Consider the following 11,095-nt stretch of genomic DNA (forward strand, 5'->3'; position numbering starts at 1 on the left):
ATTTCCAACCGAACGTGTCTCATCCTTCGATGTCGTGGTTCGGAGTCGACGATCTTGGAAAAATTCATCTTTCTCGTTTGATTTCTTATAACTTGTTTCTCTACCGCGCGGTCATGCGTGTCGCGCAACATCGCTCGACAAAGATCAAAGGAAACGCGACGCGAACGAAAACGAAGACGACTCGTCGACGATGAGAAATCGAGAACGCCGACACCGTCGACTACGCGACATCTAGCACACCTTTAACCCTTTGTGGTCGTGTATAAACCGGGTGTTCCATCTCGCAACTTTGGTCGAGAATTCTATCTTTTTTCTGTTTTACGTCTCTCTCTCTCTCTCTCTCTCTCTCTCTCTCTACCTCTACCTCCCTCCCTCCCTCCCTCCCTCCCTTCCACCTTGCCCCTTTCCCTCCCTGTCTGCTTCTAGAAATCGACGATAGGAAAAGAATAGTTTTTCGATTGCTCGTTTGTTGGCAAAATCGTGACGAATCCGACCGCAAGGGGTTAAATTCGTGGTGAAATACCCGCGGCATGCCTATATTAGTATATTTCTAGCCGCGGCGAGACCCAGCGCGTGGTGTTTCGACCCCCGAATAGCGTCGCCACCGCAGACGGGCCAAGAGTCAAGTAAGTCTCATGTGTCTCGCCGTTATGTCACCATATAGTTGATCGATGATCTCAAGACTGGAACACGCTAGTCGTCGAAAACGTGACAGGCCAGCTTCTAGAAAGAATTCAAAGGGCCCCCGCTCAAATACGAATGCGACCACAAAGTCTGCGATCTTGGAAACTTCTGCTTCGCTGGCCTGACTCGTTTTACCTTATCGAAGCGAGCAGAGATGCTCGGCTCGCGGAATGAGTCGCAAACGTTGCTACATCCGCACGGATAAAGATATCGCTCACGAGCGTCAACTTGCGTCGAGCTCGTTCAGCTGAATATCTTTCGCGTGCAGAGGCAAACACAACTACATACAAACATCTACGTCATACGCACACCCATACACGTGCATACTTGTGTACACAGAGATAGACAGTGGCTCGAAAAAGTATTCGTACACGTACCATAGAAAACTGTTAAATTAATACCGTGCGCATTGTATTATATAAAACGTATCGAAATTTTATTGGCACTGTAACGAGACGCAGCTGCCATGTTTCCGTCAACTCCCAGTAATTAACCGATCCAAACGCGCCTGATTGGTATGAGAAGATAATTCTACTTAGAAAACAACGAATATTCTTTCAAGTTCTAACTCGGCACGATAATTTAATTAGACTTTGTAAACTTTGAATTACAATTTCCTTGGTTTTCCAACTAGTATAGAGAGACGGAGAGAGAGAGAGAGAGAGAGAGAACAGTTAAGAATTACAGCCACGATATACGTACATATGTATGTATGTAAATGTTGCAAGATATACCGTATATATTGCAGTGTAAGCAATCGCTTATCATTGGATCAATTGAAATGTTAAAGACGGTCCCGCTCGACACCGAGACCTATTAGGTCTTAATTATTTTTTTTTTTTTAGTATTACTTATTAGTATCACGGATGATTGCCTATTTAAATAATTTTCCAATCTCTAGGAAATATACACGGTGGTTGCAACGTGGTGTTACAAGCTGTTTCTCAGAATCTAACAAAGATATCTGTATAACTAAGCGGTGCAGCAAGTCTAATACATCTTTGCAAGGCGAGCTAAATGGCGAGTAAAAATGGAAGATCTTTATAAATGGAAGATGGTACTAATTTTTTACCATTCAGATATCTCTTACACTTAAGACTGAATCGCATTTACTCCAACTATTTTGTTTTTCTTTTTTTTTTTTTTTTTTTTTTTATCGTACATAGTTATGCCCCTTTTTCTCCCCTGCTGCGTGTTGCCATCGAATTATAGCGAAAACTAAATTTCGTATTAGTTTCTGAGAAAACTGGTCGTAACGCTTCGTTTGGACTAGTCTGTATATTTGTATCGAATGTCTCGCCGCGACTTCTCTATACGTTTTCAGAGCCGTTCGAAATTTATCCGATTACGATAATTACGATAGTTGGATAGTAGTTGGATCTGGATAGTAGCCATAATAGTGGTAATGAGATTTTTTAACGTTTCGTATAACACACGTAATATATATCCGGAAAAAAGTGTACGAATGTTTTCGCGAGCCACTGTACACTGTACATGCGTGCAGAGATACACTGTGATAGTACACGATACGTAAGATGGATTTGTGAACGTGACATTGTTTAACAGCACTGATTAGGAATGCAGTAGTAGCGATACGTTTTGTACAATTATTGGAAAAGCAAACACAAAGAGACGATGAAGGGACTGTCTTTTCGTTTGTCGGGTGTATTTTGTTCTTTCCGTTTACCTTTAGATTTTCGGTTGAAAAAAGATGTTTTGATATCGCATAACGGCACGATGCATTTGGCCCAGATTTTCTACAACGTTCAAGGTGGGCATCTTTCGATTTCTTTCTACCAACGATTTTAAGTAGATTAAGCTCGTAAGTCGTTCGCTCATCTGTCCAACCAACGTAGGAACTCGTATACAAAGACCACTTGACTTTTCGCAACGTTCTTGAAATACTTTCCGTTCCGTTATATTTTTCACGGTAGCTGGTACTGTACGGTATTATGATATTTCGTTGGAAAGAGTGGGAAATCTAGTTGTAACGCGATTGCATATTAATTCTCACGCGTGTGACACGCTTCTGATTTCAGCAAGCCTAATTCATCGTCTGCTCTATCGTATCTCTCGACACGCACGTTGTGGTCGATTCGAGTAGAAAAGAGTAAAGTGCATGCACAGAATATTACACGCCATGTCTTCTCATCTTTGCACTGCATGCAATTTCCTTTCGAATGCGCCGCACAATCATCGACTTTCGTTACTAGTTCGTTAGAACGACTAATTCCTTGCAATTACAGATCACAGAACATGTACCTACTTGATACACCGAGCATGCTTCGGTCGTTACTTTTTAGCATTCGCATAGTTTAACGTAGAACGCCCCGACCGCAGCCGTGTAATCGTTTGGAAATACAAAAGAAAAAAAAAAAAGAAAAAAAAGAAAAAAAATATAGAAAAAAAGAAGGACGAAATACATACTTTTGTCACGTGTTTTGCGAGCAAAGGATCAAACGTAGAATTTTCCAATATACCTGGATTCGCTTCAAGCATGCCTGGATTCGATGAGCCTTCGATAAAATAAACTATCGACAAAGGGCAAGCAGATTCATTTCGGACGAAAAAGGAAAAGATACGCGTGTACATTTTGTCAAAATTCTCCGCGTTTAACCAGAGTCAAAGGAAAAGACACGATGTCGTGTTCGCGTTCGTGTCACGTTTTAATCGATAGCTCGATTAAAAGTGAGGCACAAACACGAACGTGACCCTAACTACGAGACTGCACCGGTTTAAAGAGAGCCTTTCGCGAGTGCGACCAAATGGGTGGTTTCTGCGAGGCAAAAACGGTCACGTCGAATCGAAGACTCGACGTTCAAAGGTGTGCGATAACGAAATTCCGATTTCTCATCGCCAATTTCGATAACGAAAGAATATAATGAGTGTAATAAGTGTAAACATACGTATTGAAATACACCGAACCTATGAACGTTTTGTCTTCTCCGATTAGCTCGAATCGGATTCATCGAGTAGATACAACGAGATCAAATGTTCTTTCACGTCGACATTTTCAGGGAGCATAAATCGCAGGTGAGGAAGCCCGGTATAAGCGAGGAGGAGGGAGATACGGGAGCGGACGAAGTTGTCTCGTTCATCGATCTACAGCAGAACAATCTTCCACAGTTTCGTGGCAAGGGAATTTTAAAGAAACACGGTAGTTACGGTATTGCGATGATCGATAGTCGTGCAACCGAGTAAACCAATAGCCGAAACGTAAAGGGCAGATGCAACGAGCTCGAACCGATGAAATTTCTAATACAGCGTTTCCAATGCTTCGGAGAGCTAACTAAAAATGCCAACGATTGCACGAAAACGAAAATGCTGTACCGAGCGCGCAAACTGATACAGCTGGTTGCATCGACCGTTTGCGTACGTCGTGTTGCAAATACACGTAAGATACGTACAAAGGGTAAAAATTAACGAAAAGGACGAAAATCGAGCAGGTGTGGGAGGAGGAGCGGTAGCTAACGTGGAGCGTACGTTGGATCAACTGAACGGTTATCACGAGCATATTATCGAGGCACTGAGAATGGCGGCGAATCAACGAGAAACATCGGGAACGACATCGACTGGCGGAAATCCGATGGACGACGAAGCTCTGACGGAACCGCTTACGGAAATGCTAACGGAACCTCTGCAAGATTGCTATCCCACGGATTCGTATCGCAAAGACATCGTAAAGCATATCGACAACCAAACGGACGAGGAGTACGAGGAGCATATGCCGACTTGCGGTATAATTCGCATACGCACTTTGGAAGACCTAATCAAGCAGCTGGAGCGTCACACGACTAGAAACAGAAGTCCGAGCGGCTCCGAGGATATGCGCATGTCCGAGAGCGAGGCTGATCGTCCCTACAGAAAAGATTCGTCCGTTTGTAGCGAGTCCTCCCAAGGGTAAGAACTAATGCGAAATACGCGCTTCGCCATGCTTTACGTTCTCATCTCGACGTTTTCGTCGCTTCTACCAGCATTACGTGTCATTCGATCCGATCGATACACTCTTCTTTCACGAAGCTTTGACCACGATCGCGACCGAGTTGTTTTTAACTTGGTCGCCGAATCATTTACAACTATATCGCATAAAATCTCTCGTACTCGAGGAAATTTCAACGTACATAGCTGCAAAGCTTGGACGAGCCAAGTACGTGTATATGTACTTATTCGCGAGTACTATGTACTAAGAGAAAAAAAAAAAAAAACGGATAAATCGGCTATCTAGTTAGTTGTAGCTATCGGTCTGATATAAGCGACACAGACACACACACACACACACACGTGACAAGATAAGTACAGCTTCACGGTGCTACTTACATCTCATTTATTCGTCGTCAACGTAACTCGATCGGTATAACACATCTCACACGCTAGCATCTCACCGTCGCATCTACTTACCTACTCATTCACTCACACTCACTTACCAATATTTTTATCAATGCGTCGTTGCTTACTTTTTTCTTCTCTCGCCAATACGTATTTTTGCTTCCTAACTTTGCGCATATTACAGCATATTACAGCATATTACAGCATATTACAGCTATAAGACAAACGTAACAAGCGTCTGGATATAGTAGCATTAGCTTAGTTATACGTTACAGGCAAACGCGCGATCACACGGATAATTGGTAAAATCTCGGCGACGTTGACTTGCATCGCCGACCACGTGCAGCTTTCACGAATTTTACATGCAGAGTCTGTTTATACCGTGTCCCTCTCGTGTTACCTCGATTATTTCTGGGATATTTCGAAGCAACTTGAACACGCATTTCTCGATTCGGCTCGATTAGAGCCGATGAACCCTCAGACCATCGATACGTGAACGGATATCGTCGATATTTCAGGCTTTTTAACGTTATTGTACGTGTAAATCGTCGCACCAGATCGATCGTAATGGGTTCGCGTTTTTTTCTTTTTTTTTTTTTTTAAGAACGGATGTACCGTCGATTTCTATCTAATCAATGACCTTCTGCCATCTTTCTAGCAACTTTTTTTTTTTTTATAGAAATGTTCGTCTTTTTTATCGAAAACTTCAGATAAATATAAATTTACTTCTTCCGTACTTTTAATCCGCTTTTGAATGGTTTGTTAGTAGCTACGAATCTGTTTTCCAATCTCTTTCGAATTTTTTTGCATTCGGAAATGAGAAACGATATGCACTTTACTCCGTCAAGACCGAAAGGAGACTGACCAGTGTCGAAGATATAACGCTTCTCGAGCTGCGTATCGCGGCTAACCGAAATCGTGTATTTCGGGTGAACTGGTCGAAAAGCTGCTTCCCTCGTCGATCGAACGGATAAGAAGAAAAATAATAAGAATAAGAAAGTGTAGAAATGCATAAGGAAGTAGTTTTTCCGATGGTCTCTTTACACGTACGATAATATCGAGAACCTTGAGATATTGGCAATATACGTATGTCTATCGATCGTTTTCTGTGATCGTCCGAGGGACCCTTTGGTATTAGGCGAACGTACATTCGCGAAACGATCGGACAAGGAGGAACCGTATAGAAACGAAAACGAAAAGAGAGAAATAGAAAAGAACGCGTGCGTGAAGGAAAACTGGAAAAAAAAAAAAGAAAAAAAATGTGATACACTTGTCAAGGAACTGATCCGATTTCCTACGTAGAAGCAGAAGATGTAGCCGCGGCCGTGACGATACCTACGGTAGATATTGTCAGCCATCGTCTCGAAGTCCTTACGGCACCCATCAGCACTCTCAACACTCCCATCAAATGTACAAGGAGGAGGGTATTTATGCAACTGCCGATCCTGACAGAGGCTCGAATACTAGGGGTGAAACGCCCGATAGCGAAAGGTATCGCAGATTTTTTCAATACGAACACGGGCTTGGTAGCTTGACGTTCGGTAAAGAGATCCGTGCAAATCCCCCTGGCAATCCTACGAAAGTTCCCCCGAACGCGTTCCGCGGTTAGCGTTGGGTATCCAAGTTCCAACGTATACACGTGCATACGCTACCGTGCATAAGTATTTAAACGCTTCGCTTTAAAAACGCTTTAAAATATCGAAAGACCGATATTTTTCCGTATATTTTCAACGTTACGATAGAAGAACGTTACGTTCCTCTACTGTCAATTCTCTACTTGTTCCTATGAATGGGTTCCCATAAATCGATACTGAAACAAGCGATATACCTAGTATCTCTGATAAATAGCTGACACGTGATCGAATCTATAGAAATTCTTAGAGTTGCAACATCTCAACGTCCCACGAATACGTTTAAAGTCTTTTCTACTTTTCTTATTTATGCTAATTAACACCAACCATCGTTTTTATTAATATCTACTAACTGTGTGTATATGGTTGCCTGAGATGAGTTCAAAAACAAATAAATGAAACAGCTTTACTTCGGCCATTATATATTCGTATTTGATATTTTATAGCTTATATTTGCAATAATTTGCAACTGTTCAAATACTTACGCACGGTAGCGTGCATATGTAGACAGACTGTGATCGCACGCTCAAAGTGTCCGAACGCTCAAAAGTATCCGAACACTGGCTTATCTTTCGGCAGATGTATTTCAGTCGTAAAATCATGGACGAATTTTATCCTTTATAATCATCGTATACTATTCGTATATAATCTACGTATAACGACATATTATCGCTCGGTTTAATCGATCTTTGAAAATCAATATGCGTTATCAAGTGCTGATGTTTCTTATTGTATATTTCTTAGCCCTTATAAAATTATTCTGCCGCTTCGCCAACTTTTTGCCTTTAGATCTTTTAATTTTACAATTGTATTGTCAGATAGAAAGATTATAAGCGTTGCTTCGAATCGATCAAAGTGTCCGGTTACTTATGAACGGTAGAGTACGTATAATCCCCATCGCCATGATGAACGCGTATTCAGATAAGGATTGGTGCATGCCCGAGTGAAAGCTACTCGCCGAAATTGCTCGATGGGTTTACGAATTTACGGTTTTACGGATCGAATAGAAATCCCAAACTTCGACCAGAGAAATCTCAACGTCCGACGATCGAAACGGAATATAAATAGACTCGGCATACTTCCGGGCTTTTACATCTCTACATACGTATAACGAGAGTTGCAAGTCCGTTTTTAGCCAGCTACTATGTACTTGTTCGAGGTCACTGAACGAGCACAATCGAAAGAACCAATCACGGTATAAAAGCACATAAAGCATACAGGTATCCCGAAGCTGATGAAAAATTGTACCGTTGCCTCCAAAGTTTCCACATGACAGCGGGAAAATAAGATACGATCGGATTCGAAAAAATTCAACACACCAACCTTCGCATGCTAATTTATCCTTTTAGTTGCTTGTGTGCAATGCGCTGTGAATGTGCTGCAAATTACGTACGAGACGTCTGTTATTTCTATTTATACTCGCGAATGGCCAGAAACCCGAGTTAAGTTGTTGCAAGCAAAGTGGCGATAGTGGAAACTTGCGAGTCACGAGCGATACTCGACGAGCATAGAAGCGACTCTCTCTCTTCTTTTCCGCAATGAATCTCTTTAAAAAGCAACGTCTACGTTTACTCGACAGGCGGTTATCTGCGGTTCAAGACGCGCTAGAACGACGCCGCACTTATCCTTATCTGAAGATTTCCTTCCTCGTCGATCGATCATCACCTTTACGCTTTAATCGTACGACAAAGCTACCAAACGATACTTGAATTACCTCTGTATTCTATATATGTATATGTATGTACATACTTTTCACGTGCAACCGTTGGTAGCCGCAACTGCAAGGCTTCGCACGTGCGCAATAGCTAGAGAAAGCTTACTCTTTACGCAACACATGGATGCGTGTACGCACGCGTTATCCTCCCACGCAGCGCATGAAAACAGTTCTAATATCATTTTTCGATCAAATTTTTTTTAAGTAATTCGTGAAAATAAAGTTTTAAAGATAATAAATCTTAAAATATTGAATAAAAGAATTGGGAATTCGAGAAAACAGGGGAATTGATAAAAGCCGATATGGAGCCGATATAATATTAAAGAACTGAAACCGAAACCGAAACCGAAACCGAAATCGAAACCGAAATCGAAACCGATATAGACAAGAACTCTGTCTGTGTATCCACAGCAGATACAACTCGATCCCCGTAACTGTTTCACTCAGAACCGATATACAATGAGGGACGAAACTGTTGGTGCGGCTGCGATGTAGATAGAAACAAATCAATATTCTCTATATCGTTAGATATATCCAAATAAATAATGTACATTCATGTACATTCATTGCACAATTACATTTATTTGTATACTATTGATTTAATATAATATTAAATGTAATACACCATTACGTGCATTTCGATATATTTAATAACATAGAGAATATCGATATTTCTATTTCTACGTTTCAATTGTACGAATAGTTTTCTCTTCTCTCGAAAGAGAAAACTATCGAACAGTTTGAAACAGTTATGTTCGGCACCGTTTCGATCTCCGCTTCCATGAAAATCGAATACGACGTTTTGGCATTGAACTTGGTTGAGAAAATCGGTAACGCGTGCATACACGGCTCAGTTGTATACGCGCGGATTCGTGTGTTAGAAAGGGAAATGAAAGGTAAGTTTAAGCGTGGGAAGGGGGAAGAAGGATTAGAAGCTTATCGGCGGGGTAAAATCCGCGTGTCCGCAGCGTGTGTATGCAGCATTAGTGGTCGTGGAATAGATCCAATGGGCTCGTGTAATCTTGTTATTTTCTAGTGATGCATTTATTCAAGCTCAACAACTAGCCCGACGGACTAGTGTGGACGGAGTGCAACACCGGCCACCACAGCAGCCGCCGCCGCCGCCGCCGTCACCGCCGCCACCTGCAATGACTGGTAGCACGGTGCAGTTGCTACAGCTGCATCATTCTCAACGAAAGCATCGTCAACAGCCGCAGCAACAGCATCGTTGCCATCATCACGCGCAGCAGTCGCAGCTCCAGCAGCAGCAGCAGCAGCAGCAGCAGCAGCCGCCGCCGCCGCAGCCGTCGTCGCAACAACATCAAGGTCAACACCAACAACAACAACAACACCACCAACTGCCGGTGGAACAACTGCCAATACAGCAGCGCGGCTATTATCCATCCCCACCCCACACTGATAACGGTCTCGATAACGACGAGACTGAAAATGCTCAATCCCACCAACAAAAGCTCCCCGACGTTCGTGGAATCGATGTTAATCACTTGCCTAATATTAACAAATGCCCACTAGACGATAATTTTAGTCTAGATTGTAACATAAATAATGGTTCCCCTAAAGAATTAAATACCAACAACACTAGTGATAACGAAAATACTGCCCTACTGCCCCCTTCGCATTTTCCTGAGTACAAGCATTGATAATTATTAATCGATGACAGATAGTGTCTATAAAACATAGTGGTGTGATTTAATCTTGAACTCGCATTTTATACTGAATAGTGTAAATAACGATAAACTATTGATCGCAACATCAAGAACAACAAAAACAACGGCAAACAGGTATTAAATTATATGAATTAAAATAATCTATATGAAATGTTTATTAATAAACATTAGTAAAACGATTTACTCGAAGAAACGCATCGCTGTTATTCGTATGTCCCCCTTTCCACTATTAATCCGGTGGATCGGTTCAAAAGTGTAGGACGAATTTTAGTCAAAGCAGGATAACGACCGATATCGACGATATTCTACATTGTTCTCTTTTACTGAGACGCTCTTTTAACTGAAATCCTACTAGCTAATCCAGTAGTATATCCAAAATCTAATACGTCCTCGGCTTACGTTCCACTTTGAATAGTATTATAAATGCTTTTCTTCAAAACTAATAACTCTGGCTTACACTCTCTCGCCCGCCCACCGGATATTTATCCCCAACTTATTTACAATCTCATTATAGTTGATTGTTTTACAGTTGATTGTACGATATCCGAAAAACAGGAAAATTAGTCGAGTCCAGCCTATCTTTTCTCCCTTTTTTCCCCTCTAATCTTCTTGCAATCGATCGATTCCTGTTTCTTACGATCAATCCCAAAAAAATAAAAATAAAACAGAAAGAACGAATACACACTCACCGATCGTAACTGATTCGTTGCAAGCTGTTACGGATCCTGAAATTTCCACGCAATTCGAGCAAAAACCTGGTCTTTTTCTTCAAACAACGTTCTTTCAAATCGAACTTTCAACTCGTCATTCGTGAACATGCCGACACCACATGTGGAACTGTCGATACCCGCCACTGTTCGAGAATCGCAGGTGGCGTTCTTCGACTTGCGTAACCAACTTCAGGCTCTTCTTTACCTAATTTCATTTTTATCGATCACGATCTAAACTTTTAATTTCATATTAATTCGTATCGTGTCGACAAAACCGATTTCCTACGAATAAAAATAGTAATTGTAACAGTAGTGACATTTTTAATGCAACGGTTAAACGTG

General features: G+C 41.6%; 1 protein-coding gene across 20 annotated transcripts in view; it reads left to right on the forward strand.

Moving 5' to 3' along the window:
* LOC117237661 (disintegrin and metalloproteinase domain-containing protein 11) overlaps positions 1-10,236 on the forward strand; it is a 72,708-nt gene extending 62,472 nt beyond the window's left edge. For 11 of the 20 annotated variants that reach the window (XM_033501842.1, XM_033501845.1, XM_033501835.1 and 8 more), the window contains 5 exons: positions 555-626; positions 3,702-3,850; positions 4,131-4,584; positions 6,313-6,501; positions 9,392-10,236. In XM_033501842.1, coding sequence (XP_033357733.1) covers positions 555-626; positions 3,702-3,850; positions 4,131-4,584; positions 6,313-6,501; positions 9,392-10,016 — 1,489 coding nt within the window. In that variant the 3' untranslated portion in view covers positions 10,017-10,236. The remainder of the gene's footprint in view (positions 1-554; positions 627-3,701; positions 3,851-4,130; positions 4,585-6,312; positions 6,502-9,391) is intronic. The other 9 variants (XM_033501850.1, XM_033501854.1, XM_033501851.1 and 6 more) reach the window with 7 other exon arrangements.
* The last annotated feature ends 859 nt before the right edge of the window (positions 10,237-11,095 follow it).

This window comes from Bombus vosnesenskii, unplaced genomic scaffold (genome assembly GCF_011952255.1).
Source record: "Bombus vosnesenskii isolate JDL3184/JDL3185 unplaced genomic scaffold, Bvos_JDL3184-5_v1.1 scf7180000013395, whole genome shotgun sequence".
In the NCBI taxonomy this organism is placed as follows: domain Eukaryota; kingdom Metazoa; phylum Arthropoda; class Insecta; order Hymenoptera; family Apidae; genus Bombus; species Bombus vosnesenskii.